This window comes from Stegostoma tigrinum, chromosome 1 (genome assembly GCF_030684315.1).
Source record: "Stegostoma tigrinum isolate sSteTig4 chromosome 1, sSteTig4.hap1, whole genome shotgun sequence".
Lineage (NCBI taxonomy): Eukaryota > Metazoa > Chordata > Chondrichthyes > Orectolobiformes > Stegostomatidae > Stegostoma > Stegostoma tigrinum.
Window position 1 is genome coordinate 105826477 of NC_081354.1, and position 22256 is coordinate 105848732.

Sequence of the window (22256 nt, forward strand, 5' to 3'; positions counted from 1 at the left end):
AAGCGGCAGATGGAGTTTAACCTGAAAAGTGTGAGGTGATTAATTTTGGAAGGACAAACTTGAAAGCAGGATACAGGGTTAATGGAAAGATTCTTGGCATTGTAGAGGAGCAGAGGGATTTTGGGGTTCAAGTCCACAGTTCCCTGAAAGCTGCCACCCAGGTGGATAGAGTTGTTAAGAAGGCGTATGGTGTGTCAGCTTTCATTAATAGAGGGATTGAGTTCAAGAGCCGTGAGGTTATGCTCCAGCTATACAAAGGCCACATCTGGAGTATTGCGTCCAGTTCCGGTCGCCTCATTACAAGAAAGTTGTGGAAGCGTTGGAAAAGAGGAGATTTACCAGAATGTTGCCTGGAATGGAGGGAAGGTCTTACAAGGAAAGGTTGAGCATGCTAAAGCTTTTCTCTTTAGAGCAACGAAGGATGAAAGGTGACTTGATAGAAGTGTACAAAATGATCAGAGGTATGGATAGAGTAGACAGCCAGAGACTTTTTCGTAGGGTGGAGGTAGCTATTACGAGGGGGCATAGTTTTAAAGTGAGTGCAGGTAGATACTGGGGAGACATTAGAGGTAGGTTCTTTACTCAGTGGTCAAGGTGTGGAATGCATTGCCGGAGAGGGCAGTGGAGTTGGCCTCATTAGGGGCATTTATGTGGCTATTAGATAGGCATGTGGATGATAGTATAAGGTAGGGGTGGAGCTTAGATAGACCTTAGGATTAGGGTATAAGTTCAGCACAACATCGTGGGCTGAAGGGCCTGTACTGTGCTGTGTTCTATGTTCTATATATTATTATTAGGCAAGGGAACCAAAAATTATTAGAGATAGATAGTGGATTTTGAAACACATATATATCAGCCACGATCTTAGTGAATGGTGGGCCAGGTTCGAGGAACTGAATGTCTACCTCTGCTCCTATTTTATATTTTTGTATGTATGTGCAAATATTTAATGAAAGCAACCCTGAGAAGAAATGCACATATATCATCAATCAAGTGATCTGGATAAATGCAGAGGCCATGACTTACTGGAGTTGCCTGAGGATGGTGGTGGTCAAAGTGGAGTCTAGGGGGTTGCTTCAGGCCAGTGTCCATGTCTTAGTCTAAAGTAGTGAGCTATTAATAGTGTATTACGCTGTTCATGCCAAGAAAGATCTGAATTTGTCTCTGTCTACACCCAGGTGCTAGGTCTAGCAACAGTGTGCCTGGCATCCCAAACAACCTTTGCTGGCCTATTGCTATAAAGAAGAACAAACATACCCTTGTAGTGTTGAATTTAGTGCTTCCCTGCTGACTTGTTTGAATGTTTGGGGATTCAATAAATCTAGCAGGTATCTTCAAACTGCTTGCACAACCACCCCCACACCACTTCAAATTTGCTTGTAGTAGAGGCTGGCAGATATCCGTCCCACCAAGTGATCAGTTGAGAAAGTACTGCTCCAGCAAGAGACTGCTTTATAATTGGGATGATGGGGTGGCAAAAGGAATTGAGGGAGTGCATTAAGAGGGATTAATTACTGGTCTTCAAGCAAAGAGAAGGGAGAGTTGCTCTGCTAAGAACTCTCAGGTGCTGAACGTTAAATGACCTCATTCTGTGCTGTATTATTTTACTGCACTGGGTGCACCAGTAAGAGGTAGAATTTGTTAAATTAAAAATGCCTTTAATTGAAATTTTAAATTCATAAAATCTGAGTTTAAAAAGTTGATTTAACCTAAATATATTTGCTCATTTCAATGAATATTCATTTAGCTAGATCAGTTAAGTTTCTGACTAATCTCAATTTGCTGATGGCGAGGGGTTAAGTGATGATAGTGTCATGGCCGGTCAGGATGAAATGCTTAGCTCCTCTTGGAGATGATCATTGCTTCTCACTTGTGCCGCTTACATGGTACTTGCCATTTATCAACCCAAACCTTAACAAGGCTCAGTAATTTGTGCTGCTGCCTTACAGGGACCTGGATTCAATTCCAGCCTTGGGTGACTGTCTGTGGGGAACTTATGAGCTCTCCCTGCGTCTGTGAGGGATTCTATTGGGTGTTCTGGTTCCCTCCCACAGTTCAAAGATGTGCCAGTTAGGTGGATTTGCCATGCTAAATTGTCAGTAGTGTCCAGAGATGTTTAGGCTAGGTTAATTATTGGAAACATAGGGTACAGGGATAAGGAAGGTGGGCGAGTCTGGCTGGGATGCTCTTTGGAGCGTCAATGAAGATTCAATAGGCCTAACTGAATCCCTACAGTGCTGAAAGAGGCTATGATTCTATGAAAATTGTCCAAGTTTTCCTGCATGTGAACCTGGATTGCATCTGTACTTGCGGAACTGTGAATTTTACTAAACACCAACCATTAGCAAATATCCCCACGACACAGCTTATGTTGGAGGGCAGGACATCATTGAAGCAGTCATGATGGTTAGATCATAGACATGAGAGCTGCCATTACTTGGAGCAGGAACAACTGACCTCCAAACACCTGTTGGGGCATTGAAGGTTGAAGGTATTCCAGGAGGAAACAAAGAATTCAGAACAGATGTGCTTCTACAAAGAAAATGGGACTCCCCAATTTGGAAAAGAGCATGCAGAACAGGATAAGACAAAGCAAAAGCAAGTTTTATTAGATCGCAAGATCTAACTATGCGAAAGGCCTGGGGAGTGTTAAAAGGAAATTTGAAATTTGAATTTGACTGTAGAAAAAATACATGCAAGCAATATCAAAAATAACCTAAAAATGTAAACATGCATGATGAGCAAGAAAATAACTAAGGATCAAGTAGAGCTTATCAAGAAATTAAGGCAGGAAAGTGAGTGGAGGCAAAAACATGGAGTGTTTCTTAATGGCCACTTAGCCTGTCTACACAAAGAAGGTGATGCCATCAACTTTCAAGATATGAAATTGTAAACAATATTGATTGGAGACAAACATAATGATAGAGGAACTGTTAAGAATTTTAGCATCTTTGATCCACAGAGCATGATCTAAGAATGACTTAGCGCAGGTTCATAGTTCCTTGGAAGTGGAGTCCACAAGTAGGCATTTACTATGCTTATCTTTATTGGTCAGTCTCCTACATATAGGAGTTGGGAAGTCATGTTGTGGCCATACAGGATATTAGTTGAGCTACTTTTGGAATATTGCATTTTACTCTGGTCTCTCTGCTACAGGAAAGTTGTGAAACTTGAAAGGGTTCAGAAAAGATTTACAAGATTGAGCTATAGGGAGAGGCTGAATAAGCTGGGGTTGTTTTCCCTGGAGCATTGGAGACTGAGAAGTGACCCTACAGGGGTTTATAAAATCATGAGGGGCATGGAAAGGGTGAATAGTCAAAGTCTTTTACCTAAGGCAGAGGAGTCCAAAACCAGAAGGCATAGGTTTAAGGTGAGAGGGGAATGATTTAAAAGGGAACCTAAAGGGCAACCTTTTCCACACAGAGGGTGGTGTGTGTATGGACTGAGCTCCCAGAGGAAGTGGAGGAGGCTGGTACAATTACAACATTTAAACGGCATCTAGATAGGTATATGAATAGGAAGGGTTTACAGGGATATTGGCCAAATGCTGGTAAATGGGACTGGATTAATTTAGGAACAAGTTGGATGAAGGGTCTGTTTCCATGCTGTACATCTCTTATGACTCTCCAACAATTATTAGAAAAACTTGAGACGCAGGATAAATTGTCACATAGGACATGGATCAATCAACATTACACAGAATGGCCTGCTAAAGAAATCTGGTGCCCAACTAACTTGATTGAGGGTAGTGCGTTTGTTGCACTACATGAGAATTTCAGCAAACCTTTGGACAAGATGCTACGAGGCAAATTAGCATGAAAAGCAAAGGTCACGGGACTCAAGGGTTAATGACAAGTTGGGTTAAAATATCAGGTTAGTGACAGGAAGGAGACAGTAACAAGTCGATGGTTTGTCTGAGACTTGGAAGTATTTTCCAACAAGAATTCTCAGAGTCAGTATTAAGTTCTTTGCTTTTGTGTCATGTATCAATACATTAGTCTTAAACAAGAGACATCATTAAGAAAATTACATATTATACAAAAATTAGCCAGGTAGCCAATAGGGGGGAACTTGCAAAGTGAAACAAGAACATATGTAACAGGAGCAGAAGTAAAGTCATAGTCATATAGCACGGAAACAGAAACTTCGATCCAACTCGTTTGCATCAACCAGACATCCCAATCTGGCCTCGTTCCATTTGCCAGTGCTTGGTCTACATCCCTGTAAACCCTTCTTATTCACATACCCATCCAGATGCCTTTTGAATATTGCAACTGTACCCACTTCCACTGCTTCCTCTGGCAGCTCGTTCCTTACACGCATCACTTTCTGCATAATAATGGTACCCCTCAGGTCCTTTTTAGTAGACCCAACTGACCCCATGAATCTGCTCTGCCCGTTTTTAAGGTAATAAAAACTAGGAGCAGGAGTAGGTGCCTCAGCCTCTCAGAGTTCTGAGGAAGGGTCACTCAATCCAAAACATTACCTCCGATTTCTCTCCACAGATGCTATCAGATCTCTCTGAACTTTTCCAGCAATTTCTAAGTTTGTCATAGCCTCTCAGCTGATCTGTTTATGTTGAGAATTGCACATTCACATCTACCACAATAACCTTTGATTGATTCATTAGGCAAGACAATCTACCTCGGTTTTAAAACTTTTAAAATATTCCGCTGCATTGAGGCATGGAGTTCTCAAGTCACACAGCCCTCGGGGGGAAAAAAGAAACACCTTTCTTCACTTCAAGCCTTTCCTCATTTAACAATCTATTCTTCCAATGTTTGGTCTAGTAAACCTCAACTGCTTTTAATGCATAAACAGAGAACTCCAGATGTGGTCTCACCAATGCACTATATAACTAAAGCATAACTTCCCTATCCTTGCATTCAATTCCCCTCTCAGTAAACCTTAACATTCTATTAGTTTTCCTGATTCCTTACAGTACATGCATACTAATCTTCTGCAATTCATGCATTATGTCACCCGAATCTCTCTCTCTCTGTCTCCGCCTCACAGCTGTGCAGCCTTTCAGCTTTTAAATAGTGCCTTTTTAAAAAATTTTCTTGCCGCCAAAATGGACAATTTGACACTGTTTCAATTGTTTTCCATTTGTCAGATCTTTGCACACTCACTTAAACTATCAAAAACCCTCATAAGGCTCATGTTCCCCTCACAACTCACTTCCCTACTTATTTTTGTGTCATCAGCTACCATACCTTAAATACCTATGTCCAAATCATTCATATGAATATTCATATAAATTGTAAAGAATTGAGATCCGGTCCCCTGTGGCACACCACACATTACATCTTGCCAGCCTGAGAAGAACCCACATATTCCAAATCACTGCTTCCTATTAGTTAGCCAATCTTTTATGCATAACAATATGTCACCCTCTACAATCATGAGCTTTCATTTTCCACAATAATCTTTAAGGTGGCTCCTTATCAAATGCCTTCTGGAAATTTAAATACAACACATCCATGGTTTCCCTTTATCTATAGCAAACTTAATTCTTCATAAGAACTCTAATAAATTAGTTAAATATGATTTCCCTTTGACAATACCATGTTGGCTCTGCCATGTTGCCTTGAACTTATCCAAATGCACTGTAATAATATCTCTTATAATCGAATCTAACATTTTCCTTATAACAGATGTTAAGGTAACTGTACTGTTATTTTCTGCTTTCTGCCTCCCTCTCTTCTGAATAAATGAGTGACATTATTTTCCAGTGTAAAGGAACCTGACCCCGTATGTAATGAGTTTTGGAAAATTAAAACCAACACACTAATTGCATTGGTGACTCCTTTTAAGACCTTATATGAAGTTCATCTGGACCTGCAGGCTTGTTATCCACAACCTCAGTGTTGGATGAGTACCTCTGCATTCACAATTGTAATTTCAATTGGTTACTCTCCCACTTCTACCTCTTACAGTCTTAGAGTTATATAGAGATGTACAGCACAGAAGCAGATCCTTCAGTTCAAATCGCCCACACTGACCAAATAACCTAAATTAATCTAGTCCCATTTGCCAGCATTTGGCCATTATCCCACTAAACCGTTCCTATGCATGTAAATATCTAGATGCCTTTTAAATGTTGAAATTGTACTAGCTTCAATCACTTCCTCTGGCGGCTCATTCCATACATATACCACCCTGTGTGTGAAAAAGTTGCCCTTAGATCCCTTTTAAATCAGAGCAAATAGTTTGCATTTTAAAATTAAATAAACTAAGGCCAAAGTAATTATATTGAATGTTTGTCAAATTTAGCCATCGGTTAGTTCCACTGAGTGAGAGATCACGATTTAGTCTGTGCTTAGGCAACTCTATTTGAGCTGCTACATTTTGTTTATAATATAAAATTACAAGACATACTTTGAAATGAGGAAGTTTATGGCAATGGAGCAATCACATTCATCACAAGCCTAGCTATTTTACACTTACCAAAGAATGTTTCTTTCTTGACGAAAGGTCAAAGGTGGTCTGATAGAGCATCTCTACAAAATTCTTCAGACATGGGACATTCACTTCATTCTTAACAGCCTAGACAACCAAGTTTGGTAAGATTAGTGCAGTCTCCAAATATACGGTTCAATGAAAACAGAAATTATTCTTTGATTACACAGTGTGGAGCTGGAGGAACACAGGCTAGGCAGCAGCAGAGGAGCAGGAAGTTGATGTTTCGAGTCAGGACCCTTCTTCATTTTTCTTAAGATGGGTCCCGACCCGAAACATCAACTTTCCTGCTCCTCTGATGCTTGCTGGCCTGCTGTGTTACTCCAGCTCCACACTGTGTTATCCCTGACTCCAGCATCTGCAGTTCTTACTATCTCTGCGAAATTTTTCTTCATTGAGATGCAGTTCTCACTAACAAGGCCAGCATTTATTACCCATCCTAACTGCCCTTGAAAAAGTGATGAGCTGCCTTCTTTCTCTTGTGTTACATTGAAGATCCTTTTCAACACCTGAATGTGCAGACATCTTCCACATCACAACCTCCTAGTGTACAGTCCCAGGGATTCCTGGCATCTCAGTAACTGATAACAAGAGGCAAATGATGCAACTTTACCAGCATTTTAAGCAGATTCATCCCACAACTGCTGGCTCTCATTTCTATCAGCTTTGTTTATATCGTATCTTAGAGAACGTGGAAAGTTGTGGGATTAAAATAATTCAAGATGTTTTGTATTCTGCCTGTGACGGCAGCTATTTGAAAATGTAGTTCTCAGGACATAATCAACTTTGGTAAAGCTGAGTTGAATAGTGATCCTCAGTTTCTCATTAAAAGGTGCTGCTGGATCTTGTACTTGAAACTTCGTAACTTGTTGTGGAGGCAAGAATCCATTTAAGTCTTTCACACTGTATGTATCCCTGGATACAGAGACAACTGGTTCTAACGGGAGCCCAAATTAGAGGTGGTGACAAAATAATAATTGGCATGTCAGTCTTAGGAAATATTCCAAACTTTGTATTTACTTAATGATGAAGATACCACACTTCTTTTAATTGTAAAAGTCAATGTTTTATGAATAAAAATAGTTACTTAAATCAACTTTTATAAAAAAGAGAATTTTAAGATGTGTTATTTTTCTGATGCTAACAAAACAGCAATATTCAGGGTATGTGCAGTTACTGCACTAAATTATTATTCCCTGACCAGTTTAAGTGCCTTTTATTTCATAAGTGAAGATTTCTGTTATTTTTACTAAGTGGCCCTGATTCTTTACTTACAAACTACAATAAATATTTTATGATGGGTTGTTAATTCTGCTTCTGAACTTTGCAGAATGACAGATTTCTTGCTGTCCACTAATGTCAGCTAGCACTCTCAAAAATATTTTCCAAAATTTACTTGTGTGCTTAGTGTCTAAACATGTCCACTCTTTACAACTAGTTACAATAAACGAGTCCTTTAAATAAATTACAGACAAGTTAGTATCTCATTAATTATTTATTTCTTATTCATTTATTACTCTTTGACAATAGAACGATATAACCACTCTCTTTAAACGATTAAAATACTACCTATTAAATTATTATATAATAATTATATTACTTTGTAAATTGCTAATTATGACAACTACAGAGACAAATTATGTTTGAAAGAATTGAAAATGGGGTTTGCACTAGTTAGTTACATTGAGGTCACGAGTACATGAACCAGGAAACTACAATCGGTTAAACAGAGTTTGAAGTTATTAATTTATATATCAATTCCATGTCACTATTTTCACTCTTTCAAACATTTGTCTCAAAAATTATGAAAGCTCTTTCTTACAAGTCAGAAGAGGAAAGTAGCCAAAGCATAACTTTGAGAAAAGTGGTGCAGAGAAATTACATTTGCTTACGTGTTTGTCTTACTTTGTTTTAGAAAAGAAAATACTTACAGCAGCCACAGGAATCAGTATTTCCACAAAGAGTCCAGCAAGTGCATGTTTTATGTCTTTATCTTTCACTTCATGGAAATATTGTGCACATTCCTAGAAAAGATAATATCTTGTTGAATATTTCTGAATCCACTAACAAAAATCAAAAACTAAATGAAGACTAACTTTCAAAAGAGCCTTGAACCAGAAGTCCCATGTGATGACTCAGTATCTCTCTGAGGTCCTCGACAGCACAGATGCCAATACTCAGCCAATTCCTTTCACTGTTACATGGTATCTTGAAATGGCTAAAGGCACTGAACACATTACCAAACCAAGCTGTTCCAGTACTGTTACAAAACAGGAATCTACCATCCAATGTGGAACATTGCCCCTTTATGTTTTGTCCACAAAGACAGGACAAATTTGAATTCAATTAATTCTGCATTAGTACACAAGGGATCATCAAAATGATCATTATCATCAACGGAGTTATCAATGCCATAGTGCAGCACTTACACAGCAATAACCATCTCACTGCTGTAACAAAGTGTGGAGCTGGATGAACACAGCAGGCCAAGCAGCATTTTGGGAACACAAAAGCTGACGTTTCAGGCCTAGACCCTTCATCAGAAAAGCTTTTCTGATCAGCCAGTTATGTCCCAATTCTCCAAAATTGTGTATATTACACCATGTTGTAGCAACATGTTGTGTACTCTCACTAGTTTTCTTCATTTGAATCATGGGTAGCTTGAAAACATGCAGATATTCTTGAAGTTTGAGGCATGAGGAGATGGCGAATTTTAAAGTCAATTACACATTTATGCTTCAGTGAGTAACTGCTAAAATAAAAATGTCCACATTACCTGCATAAACTGAAATGAAGCTTCAAAATCTTCAACAGGATACATTTTGACCCGGAAGAACTTCATTCCCATAATTAAACTGATAATACTTTGCACAACATGAGGGCTCTGCTCTTTCTGACGTAGTTCCTTCAGTTCAGTCATAAACTTCTTTCTCACTGCCTGAAATCTAAAAATGAATGAATTTATGCACTGCAAATAATTAGAAATGAAAATACAAACGTCTGCCCAGTGGAAGTTAATTACTTCTTACTCAACAAACTCAAATATAGAAAATTGAAATTATGCTCAGGAGACTCAAATAAAACCACCTTGAAATTTATTTTGGTCATGTTGAAAATAGGGTTTTCTCAAACATTTCTGCTTTGATTTTTTTCAAAAACACTCCTTAGTAACTTCATGTATGAATAAAGAACACATAAAACGTCAACAGCAATCCAAAATTACCGCAGATAAAATCCACAGACAGTGTGCACATACAGCAGTGAAAGCACACTCAAACATTAACAGACAGGAACGAGATATATAAGCATCTGGCTTTTCATTCCAGATTTTTATTGAATCAAATTTTACTAGTTGCCATGGTGGGATTTGACACTATTTCACCACAACATTAGCCTGGGCCTCTGGATTATTAGCCTAATTATATCACCACTACACTATCATAATAATACAGATAGTATTCCAAATTTGTTGGAACAAAGATAGCAAATTAAAATATCGTGTTACCATCAACTGCCTGGGGATTACCACTGGTAAGAAATGCAACTGCACAAACTAAATAATCACAGTTTCTCTTGCAAGAACAGTGAAGAGCTCAGCTCCTACAAACTGTGAGAAATTGGCTAATAAAGCATATAGGATCTTAAGTTTTACACAGCATGGAATACAAAAGCAAACAGATCATAATGAACCTTTACAAAATACTGACTCTACTTCAACAGGAGTACCCTGTCCAATTTTGGGTCCTGCACTTTCGGAAGCATGTCAATGCATTAGATAGGACGCAGAAAAGATCCACGAGAATGGTTCTGGGGATAAGGAATTTCAGTTACCTGCACAGATCGGAGAATCTTAGCATATTCTACATAGAAGAAAGAATGTTGAGAGGAGATTTGATAGAGTTGTCAAAAATCTTTACAGCTTGAATACAAATGGGGAGAAACTGTTCCCACTAGTGGAAACATCAGGAACTACAGGGCACCAATTTAAGGTGAATAGTGGAAAAAAAAACTACACGTTACAAGGAAAAATGGTTTTAGATTAGATTCCCTATAGTGTGGAAACAGGCCCTTCGGCCCAACAAGTTTTGCACAACGACTGGTTAGGATCTGAAAGCAGGTTAATTTGTTGTTTTGAAAAAGAAATGGAATAGAAAAAAGCTGCAGAGGGTGACAGGGAAACTGAAGGAAAATGAGACAAGCTGAGCTATGCTTGCAGAAATCCAGCACAGAAGCAATATGCTGAATAACCTCTTTCTGCTCTGATTCGTGATTCTGGTCTGGGAGTTGTCCTGGGCAGAATTTGAGATTAGTACCCGGAAAATTGCAGAAGAAATTACACATTGAAAAAATGATTAATCTCCTTACTTTGATTGTGCAAGAACACCAATCACTTCTGCATATAAATCTGCAATAATGTGCATATTCCCAGTGTTGGGTCCTGAATACCTGCAAAAGAACACAAAAGACAGACAAAATGTGATCAGAGAATTTTTTTTAAAACTGGAACTGATACCAAATTTAAACTCCAAAATTAATCCAAATTAGGATTTATAAAATGAACCAAAAATACAACAATACATTTGCACTGGATAAGAAAATGCTATTTGAATTAAACATGTGTCATTTAAAGAGTGCTGCACCCAGCAAATCGAGACTTGCAGCTAAGCATAATGCATTTCATTTGTGTCATCTAATGCAAAGCAAAAGGTTCTTTAAAAAAAACCCAATTTATATAGGGTTTTATGCAGAAACTTAATTGTGCAAAATAAATCACCAGTTCCAACTTTCGTGAATAGTTTTTGTTAAGGGAGGCAAAACAGAAAATCATAACTCACAAAGTAGTCATTTGTTTTTGTTTTTAAACAAAAAATGCATTGTTCCGTCATGTGAACGGAAGAAAATTCTCCAAGACATTACAGCATTGCTGCAGTCATGAGCTTGACACAGTTACACAATTAATTTGCATGACAATTATAAATGTTGGATTTTTAAATAAAAACTATATAGATGGACAAATCTAAAACTGCAATACTCAAGTTACAATCCTTACATTCAACAGTTAGTGCACTGCAAGCTTCCAATCATCTTAGCATCATGACTGAATTTAAAAAAAAACATTCTTGGTTCCCTTCTCTTGCCAAAATTATTAGGTTAAATTTTTTGGCACACTATGTTCCATGCATTCATACTTCACTCGTTGTGGAATACAGCCAAGGTTCAATAACACATTAGATGCAATAGATATAAAGAGTAATATAAAATATGAATTTTGAAAGTATCTCTGGTCACAATATGCTAGCATACCCTGCAATTCCTTCTCTGATTTTGCTGAATTTGTGATGTCTCATTACAATTCCTCTGCCCATTTAAAGTCTACTGATATTAACGCTATCAGAATCTGACTAGCTTACTAAAAAAAATGCTATCATTTCTCAAGTTCGTAACAGCTCTGCCTTTTATCTGGCAAGTTAAAACATGCCCGTTTATTCTATCTTACCTTATTTGCATTCTAAATCTATTAGGAACATAGAATTTACAATCAGGAGTAGGTCATCTGAACCTCTAAGCCAGTTAGTTCTATCATTCAATAAGATTATTGAAATGCAGTAGCATCAATGGGTATCATCTACAAGGTGTTCTGCAGATTAATAACAAATATGCCCCAGAGAAAACTACTTTTTGCCTCTGGCTTGTTTCATCTTTTTTACAATCATCCCTGTAAGCAAAGTATTCTTTTCTCAAATTCATCTTTGACACTAGGAAATTTAAATTTCTTAATTATCAACAGAACTGTAGCTTTCAACACACTCCCTTTTTTACTATTGAAAGATTATTGATTTATATCTTTCCCCTTGTTGAAGTACAACTCTATTATTAAGTTCCCAATCTGCTCTTATGAACTTGCTCTATGTGCATCTTTCAATAAAGTACTTACCCTCGATTAGTATTTTCCTTCATTCGGCTTAAACTGAATCTAATTTTGTTGCAGTCAGCGCTTTCCAAATACTTCCCAATTTTTCAGTAGCAACCTACTCCATACGTAAACTAAAATCTAGTAAAAGAATGATCCCTTTGTGGGAGCAGCAACATATTGACTGAAAGAGGGCTGAACATGATATAAAAATTGAATTCCATTTTCTTGATTTCCTATTCCAATGTGTCAAGCCTCCATGTGGCAGATTGCCTGAAACCCCTGCAGTGGCTACTGCTCTGATAAATCCCCCACTATGAATGCCTTGGGGGGTAAACATTAACCAGGAACTGAACTGGTCCAGCTCCAGGACTCAGGCTGAGTTACACCACTCATGTCACATTGCTACCGCAACCACAGACAGATGCCCTTCAACATTCACTGCCGGTGAGCTTCCCAGCAGCAAATGTGGGAGAGAGATAGCCGCTGATTGGAGGTGCAGCTCCTGTGAAATCTTCCAACTACACCAGGCCGTATTTTTAACAATGGCTTAAGGGCCACATTAAACACTCCACAAGCCTGAACTACAAGGAGTACCTGTAGCTCATCATTAATAAATGTGTCCGAGAAAGTTACTTTCATCTTTTTAAATCACCCCTGCTAGCACCAAAATATTTTTATTTTCAAGACAATCTGATTTAATATCCCTAATTATCAACAAGAGCTGCAGCATTTGTACACTCCCTTTCTTGTCTGTTGACAAATTAGACACATAAGAAAAACGAAGCAGAGCTAGGGGTCTACTGGTCATCTATTTGGTCAGTTGTCAGAGGTAGAATCTGCTCCAAGTTAAACTGAACTCTGCTCTCAGACAATTAACTGTTAAAATCCATAAAATCAACTCAGATCAGCCCAGCCAAGCAGAGGTCACAAAAACATTTCTATTTCCTCTGGAAGCGAAGGAAATTCAGTACAGCCACAAAGACTCTGAGCAATTTTTATACATGCAACCACTGGAAGCATCCAATCTGGATGCATCATAGGTTGGTATGGCAACTGCTCTTCCCAAGACCACAAGAAATTACAGAGTCACGAACACAGGCCAGCCCATCACATACACCAGCCTTCCACCCACTGACTCGATCTATACGTCCCACTGCCTCAGGAAAGTGACCAATGTAACCAAAGACCCTTTCCACCGCTGTTATGTTCTATTCCAGAAGATATAATAGTCTGAATACACATATGAATAGGTTCAAGAACAGCTTCTTCTCTGTTGTTGTCAGATATTTGAATGGAGCTCTCAAATGTTATTTGCAGTCTCTCACTCTCTGTACCTTCTCTGTGGATGTAACACTGTATTCTGCACTCCTGATGAACTTTGCATGGTATGATATGTCTGTATAGCACACAAACAACACTTCTCATTGCATTCTGGTACATGTGACAACAATAAATCAACCTATTTTAACAATGTTCTATTTTAATCAATCAGCCGAGATTCCATATTGTTTTGTTTCAAATTCTGTGCATAGAGTCACGGAGTTGTCCAGCATGGAAACAGTCCCTTCAGTCCAACTTATTCAACCAGGTATCATAAACTAATCTAGTCCCTTTTACCAGCATTTGGTCTATATCCTCTAAGCCCTTCCAATTCATGTACACATCCAGATGCCTTTTAAATGTTGTAAATGTATCAACCTCCACCACTTCCTCTGGCAGCTGATTCCATACATACTTCACCCTTTGCATGAACACGCTGCCCCTTAGGTGCCTTTTAAATCTCTCCCCTCTCACTTTAAATCTATGCCGTCTAGTTTTGGACTTTCCTACCCTGGAGAAAAAACCTTGACAATCACTCTATATATACCCATGATTTTATAAACCTCGATCATGTCACCCCTCAGCTATTTTCCCTAATAGCCAGGGAAAATAGCCCCAAGCCTATAACTCAAACACGCCAACATCCTCGTAAATCTTTTCTGCACCCTTTCAGATGTAATATCTTTTCTGTAGCAGAGACCATAATTGCACACAGTATTCCAAAAGTGGCCTGAACAATGTCCTGTACAGCCTCAACATGGCATCCCAACTCCTATACTCAATGCAATGATCAACAAAAACAGTGTACCAAATGCCTTCTTCACTACTCTGTCTACCTGTGATTCCACCTTCATGGAACCATGAGCCTGCAACACTCCCCAAGACCTTATCATTATAGTATAAGTCCTGCCATAATTTAACTTACCATTTTGCAATACCTCACATTTATCTAAATCAAACTCCATCCACCACTCCTCAGCCCATCTGATCAAGGTCCCGTTGTACTCCGAGATAACATCAATCACTATCCACTACACAGGCATTTTGGTGTCGTCCGCAAACTTACCAACCATTCCTCCTATATTCACATCCAAACCATTTATACAAATGACAAAAAACTGTGGAACCTGCACAATCCTCGCTGACACAAACAGTCACAGGCCTCAAGTCCGAAAAACAACCCTCCACCACCATGCTCTGTTTCCTACCTTCAAGCCAATTTTGTATCCAAATAGATAGAAGCCCTTGGATTCCATGTGATTTAACCATATTAACCAGTCTCCCATGCGAAACCTGTTGAGTGTCTTGCTGAAGTCCATAAAGACAATATCCACCCCTGTTTTCAATTTGCTACTTCTTTGGAAAACTCAATTAAATTAGTGAAACATCATTTCCCACACACAAAGCCATGCTATCACTAATCAGTCCTTGCCTTTCCAAATACATGTAAATCATATCCCTCAGAAACCCTCCAATAACTAACGCATCACTGACATCAGTCTCACTGGTCTATAGCCCCAGTTTCTCCTTTACCATTTTTCTTAAATTATGGCACCACCTTAGTCTTGGTCCAGTCTTTGGACACCTCACTCGTGGCTATCAACGATATAGATATCACAGCAGTAATTTCTCTCGCTTCCCACAAAGTTCTGGGATACACCTGATCAGCTCCTGGGAATTTATCCACCTTCATGCGCTTCAAGACATCCAGCACCACCTCCTCTGAAATAGGGACACTTTTAAAGATATCACTGTTTATTTCTCTAGCTAAATACTGGTGCGATATACTCTAGTACCTCACCCATCTCCTGTAGTTTCACATGTAGGCAGCCTTTTTGCTCCATTCTCTCCAGTTACTCTTTTGCCTTTAATGTATTTGTAGAATCACTTTAGATTCTCTTTATCCCTATTTGTCAAAGCATAAACACCTAGATTTTTAGTTTGGTTACTCCTGAGGATGCTTTTTTTTGCATTCATGTATGGGATGAGGGGTTTATGGCCATCTCTAATTGCCCGGAGGACAATTAAGAGTCAACCACATTGCTGTACATCTGGACTCCCATGTAGACCAGAGCCAACAAGGATAACAGTTTCCTTCCTTAAAAGACATTGTGAACAAGATTTTTTTTCTGACAATCAACAATAGTTTCATTGTTATCATTAGATTCTTAATTTCAAATTTTTATTGAATTCAGGATATGAACCCAGGTATCCAGAACATTACCCAGGTTTCTGAATAAGCAGTCCAGTGACTTCTCATTACAATTGCTCTGTCTACCCTTTTTGTTGCTTTTATTCCTATTGTTCCTTTTTCTCTTTCTACATGCTGATGGGTTAAATTGACAAAAAAAATTACCTTCTCTACTGCCTATGTTATTCTCACTTTTGTTCAATGTATATTCCACCTTTCTATCATGAATCTAGTGTAACAGTTCCAGCTAACTTCCCCATAATGCTACCTGTCCCGGTCATCAGTAGGGGGTAAAATGCAGCACTAAAATAGCTCACTCCTGCCTCAGAGTGAGTTTATAGATTAAGGATTCCTTATTTGTGTTCAATTTTTAAGATATATGCACTAGAAAGCCTGGAATTTAGTTCTCAAGAAGATGGAGGTAAGCCTTTTGCAAGGACCATTAGAGAAAGCATTTGCCAATGGAGACTTTTAGGATTCTGAATCTCAGTCCATGCTCAGAAAGGGTTCGTCTTGCGTAAGACCACAAGACATAGCAGAAGTTGGTCATTCAGCCCATCAAATCTGTTCCATCATTCAATGATGTAATTGCTAATCTGTTAAACCCTAACTTCAAATTCCTATCTTTTCCCCATAACCTTTAATTTTCTAACTGATTAAAAATCTGTCAATCTGTGCCTTGAATATACTTTATGAACCAGCCTCAACACCCTCTTCTGAAGAAGGGTCACTGGATGCAAAATGTTAACTTTGCTTTCCCTCCACCAATGCTGCCAGACCAGCTGAATTTCTCCAGCAATTTGCTTTTCATCGAAGATTTCCAACATCCACAGTGTTCCTTGTTTTCATTGACCTCTGTCTGTTTCTAGAAGGCCACCTCCCATTTGTCTATTCCAACACGTACAGGAATCTACTCAACCTCTTCTCATAAGTCAGCCCCTCCGCACCTGGGATTAGCCTACTGAAACTATTCTGCACTGCTCCTAATGCCATTATATACCTCCATAGGTAAAAGGACAAAAACTGCTCACAGTATTCCAACCGAGGTCTGATAAATGCTTTGTATACTTTTAGCAAAACCTCCCTACTATTCTACTCCATTCATTTTGAAAAACAAGCCAAAATTCCATTTGTCTTGCCTGCTGAATACAGGTGCTTTTTGAGATTTATGGACAAGGACTCTCAACTCTCTGTGTTCCATAGCTTTCTGCAGTCTTTCTCCATTTAAATAATATATATCTACTCTATTGTCCTTGCCAAAGCGTATAAACTCTCATTTTCTCACATTATATTTCATCTGCTAAAGCTTTTAGCCACTCACAATTTGTCTTTATCCCATTGCAGATTCTCTGCATTATCCTCATCACTTGCCTTCCTACCTATTTTTGTCTCATCAGCAAACTTGGCAATAGTACATTCACTTTCCTCATCTAAGTCATTAAAATATATTGTAAATAATTGTGGTCCCCAGTGTCAGTCCCTATGTAGCATCACTAATACACATGACCAAACTGAAAATTTCATTAGTTAAGTAAGTTTTGAATCAAAAATTTATCTCTGCACTGGCTATGGGGTAACGATTTTAGTATAAAGACCTGGATTAACTGCACTGCATTATATTCCTTTCTGAAATCTCACCATAGGAACTTTAAGAAATAAGAATAGGAGTAGGCTGTTCGTCTCCTCAAGCCTGCTCGACCATTCAATAGGATCATAGCTAATCCAAGATTCCTCTCATTCATTTTCCTACTGTTTTCCCTGTAACTCTCGATGCGCCTACCAATCAAAAATCTATCCTATTGTTAAATATACACAAAACTCGACCCCCACAGCTTTCTGTGGCAAGGAGTTCCAAACACTCAATGCTAAGAAAAGAAATTCCTCCTCATGTCAGTCTTAAGTGGTGATCCTACATTCAGTGATTATGCCATTTAGTCCTAGACCCTCCCATGAGGGGAAACATCCTCTCAGCTTTTACCCTCTCTAGCCCCTTAAGAATCCATTTTGTTTCAATGAGATCACCTCTCATTTTTCTAAACTCCGGTGAATAGAGTCCCAACCCGTTCAGTCTTTGCTCGTAAGACAATTCTTCCAAACCAGGAATCATTCTAGTAAACCTTCTCTAAACTGCTTCCAATGAAATGATATCTGGGGACCAAAACTCCAGATATGGTTCCACCAGCACATTGTGCAGTTGCATTCGTCACAGCATTAAACCAGCACAATAGAATTCAAGCTGAATATCATTGTAATTTGAGTGGTCAATTAGCAACCAAAAAGGTTCAGTTGGGTTAGTTGTATGCAATGCACAAATATCAGTATTGCGTTGTACTCGTTTGAGCCTTTAGACTGAGGATGTAGAGAGATTTCAGAGCCTCAAATTCACAAGTTTTAGGGCTAAGCTCAGTCTCTCTGACAGACAGCATAGCTCACCCTGCTAAATAGAATTTCTGTAACTGCTCTGAATGTCTTTTATCTGGGTATCACCTAATCATGGTGACCAGCACCTAGGAAGAAAATAAGGTTCACTGGTACAGTGTGCCATATGAGTACTGCTATCCAGACTGGGAGTGAAGGCAGCCTGCACGGTGCTTTGTATTCATAGATTTCAAAGCACAGGTGTGTAGCCCAGTTAAAATTGCAGAACCAAGGTGTACCAGTATTGGTCAGAGATAATGGGAACTGCAGATGCTGGAGAATGCGAGATAAGAAAGTGTGGAGCTGGGTGAACACAACAGGCCAAGCGGCATCTTAGGAGCACAAAAGCTGACGTTTTGGGCCCAGACACTTCAGAACAAACAACCATCATCCCTCCTCAAATGAAATTTCGATCACATTATAAATAAAACTGACAAAACTTGCATATCATTTAAAATTAAAACATGCGATGCAAAATAGCATGGGTTAATCAATATCAGTCTAGATCCTGAATGTGCTTTTCAAAATATTCCTGATAATGAGATCAAAACCTTTAATCACAACCTGACAACCTCACAACCTTCAAACGCTTGAAATGTGGAATCAAAAGTTAATAACCTAGTGGAAAGTCTTACTTCATCATTAGCCACAAAAGACTTTTCATGCAAAATGATAGACATATACAGCACAAGAAAGAAGCACGACAAATAGAGACAGCATTTCAGGTCGAACGACTTTGTATCACTACATTGGGATGGCAAGTCAACCTGGAACATTAACTTCATTTTCTCACCACAGGTGCCACTGAACAAATGATTACTGACATTGAAAGAATAAGCAGAGTTTACTGAGGAAAAAGCAGGAGGTTGAGACCATGTTAAAATGGTCAGAGCAACTGCAGACAAACTGGGCTGAAAGACCATAACAGCTCCATGACTCTTTCACAATGTTTAAAGCATTTTTAATTTCAAATTTCTAACACCTGCAGAATTTTGCTTTTGACAAAGAAAACAGGCTACTGAAAGATTCATCGATGAATCACAACTGCAGTACAGCAGAAAACTATTCTTGCTGAGCAACAACTAAAAGGTAAAATGGATGTTTGATTAACAAGAGGAAGAGAAGTCTGAAATTGCCTCATTCAGTACTGTACGATTACAGTACTATCAATTTATTTTCTCTTCATCTTCTTCAGCCTGAGCTTTATGTTCCCAACATCAAATCAGAGATATTGGTCTTCGGCAGGCCAGTGCCGACCTGATGGGCCAAACGGTCTTTTTCCACATGGTAGAGATTCTATAATTCTAATTTCTAGTAAAGTCAAACCCCACATTCTATCAACACTACATAAAAACAGTGAGATTAACTGATAGTGAAATGTTAATGGATGCTATTGGGTGAAAATCAGATTCACGTCACACTGTTCAATACTTGACTGGAAAACAGGGCTTTTGCTTTCAATGTTGAGAAGCCCCTGACTGCTGGTCTCACGCGCTTTACCCACTTTCTTGCCATGTCGTTCCATGCCTAGGATTATTCTGTCCTCTATTTGTTGTCTAACTGGACCGTTTCGTAGAAGGACTGGGAAACATCTTTTACCCAGTAAAAACCATTAACCAAATTAGGGAACATCCTTTTAATCTGTATGTTTGGGTGTGTAATTACAAATCTCCATGCCCATCACATTGAAGTGGGGCTTTAACCCCGACATATTGACCCAGAAGCAGAGGGTCTACCACTGCACCACAATATCTTGGGGGTCATTCTTCACTGCAGAATTCCACAGCTCAAATAAAGAATAACTGGTCTTGTTCAGATGTTGTGTTTCACAAAATATCAGCAAAGGATTTCAGTTCAGCGAGCAACTACAACATTTTATATATGCATAAAGCACTTCGTGAAGGAATGCACAAAAAAAGGCAAAGAGCCAAACTTACCCTTCCCTGTGTTTAAAGTGCTTAAAAGCTAAGTTTAGAACTTCATGTACTAAAGCATCTGGCACTGGATGAAGCGGAATCTGTAAAACAATGAACACATCAGCATAGTCACAGATCTTACATTAGACAAGTGTAGGTGATCTAGGCAGTGGTATTCTGCTACAAGACATTGGTTAAAATGTACACCCCCCATTTCATTACAAATCTTAATGTCCAAATTTCAGTGATTATGAGATTAAGACGACACAACAAAAAAAGTACTCCTCCCAATCCACTTACATCTCCAAGGAAAAGATAACACAATTAATTTACCCCATCTCTTCTGAACACCAGCATTTTATACCTTTCTATTCCAAACGTACATTGAAGTGAAGGTCACTTTTGTCTGTATAATGTATTGTACTACTAAAGAGGTCAGGATTAAAACACATATCGTGCACATTTTTGGAAAATAAATGAAAGATCAAAGCTCTGGAAAACACATGACTAGAAAAAGAAGCACTCTCATTTTCACAATTGTTAGCTTCCTCTGCAGTGTGAGATCAAAGTGCTCATATTAACTTGCCTAGGTCAGTTACTATTTTGATTAATGACATTACTTTTTGAAACTTTCATATTAATAAAATAAAAATAATTTGAATGAAAAATTGAAATATCCATATTAATTCCTTAGGTTGGTAGCCATTTCTTATCTTGCTAAACTAAAACGTCATAAAATTGCTCTTGTAGAACAGAGAACACAGAAAAGTACAGCACAGTACAGGCCCTTCGGCCCACGATGTTGTGCCGTGGAATAATCCTAATCCAAAATTAAAATAACCTAACCTACATTCCCCTCAATTCACTGCTGTCCATGTGCATGTCCAGCAGTCGCTTAAATGTCACTAATGACTCCACTTCCAAGACTACCACTGGTAAACTATTCCATGCGCTCACAACTCTCTGGGTGAAGGAACTCCCCCTGTCGTCTCCTCTATACCTTCCTCCTAACACCTTAAAACCATGACCCCTCGTGGCAGTCAATCCTGCCCTGGGGAAAAGTCTCTGGCTATCGACTCTATCAATGCCTCTCATTACCTTGTACACCTCGATCAGGTCACCTCTCTTCCTCCTTCTCTCCAGAGAGAAAAGTCCGAGCTCAATCAACCTCTCCTCGTAAGACAAGCCCTCCGGTCCAGGCAGCATCCTGGTAAACCTCCTTTGCACCCTCTCCAAAGCCTCCACATCTTTCCCAAAATAGGGTGACCAGAACCGGACACAATATTCCAAGTGTGGTCTCACCAGGGTTTTGTAGAGCTGCAGCATAACCTCGCGGCTCTTAAACTCGATCCCCCTGTTAACGAAAGCCAAAACACCATATGCTTTCTTAACAACCTTATCCACCTGGATGGCAACTTTGACAGAGCTATGCACTTGAACACCAAGATCCCGCTGTTCCCCCACACTGCTGAGAATCCTGCCTTTAATCCTATATTCAGCATTTAAGTTCAACCTTCCAAAATGCATCACTTCGCATTTATCCAGGTTGAACTCCATCTGCCATTTCTCAGCCCAGCTCTGCATTCTGTCAATGTCTCGCTGAAGCCTGCAATAGCCCTTGATAATATCAACGGCACCTCCAGACTTTGTGTCATCAGCAAACATACTAACCCACCCCTCAACCTCCTCATCCAAGTCATTTATAAAAACTACAAAGAGCAGAGGCCCAAGAACAGAGCCCTCCGGGACACCACTCAGCACTGACCTCCAGGCAGAATACTTACCATCTACAACCACTCTCTGCCTCCTGTCAGCCAACCAATTCTGAGTCCAGACAGCCAAATCACCCTGTATCCCATACCTCCTGACTTTATGAATGAAATACCTCCTGACTTTATGAATATACTCTTGTTTCTCTTAAATAAGTTTAACAAGATTGATATAGTTACATAATACCTTTATCATAGAAATAACAAAATTCTTCAGAGCAAAAAATTGATTCACAAAAAATATTCGAAGTGTTGACCAAATCCTT

General features: G+C 39.0%; 1 protein-coding gene across 8 annotated transcripts in view; it reads right to left on the reverse strand.

The window, feature by feature from the left end:
• Positions 1–22256, reverse strand: part of fryl (furry homolog, like) — a 361259-nt gene that overhangs the window by 208559 nt on the left and 130444 nt on the right. For all 8 annotated transcript variants that reach the window (XM_048544223.2, XM_059647684.1, XM_059647683.1 and 5 more), the window contains exons 6-10: positions 20243–20322; positions 10828–10908; positions 9239–9407; positions 8394–8486; positions 6451–6549 (exon numbers count right to left, since the gene is read on the reverse strand). In XM_048544223.2, coding sequence (XP_048400180.2) covers positions 6451–6549; positions 8394–8486; positions 9239–9407; positions 10828–10908; positions 20243–20322 — 522 coding nt within the window. The remainder of the gene's footprint in view (positions 1–6450; positions 6550–8393; positions 8487–9238; positions 9408–10827; positions 10909–20242; positions 20323–22256) is intronic.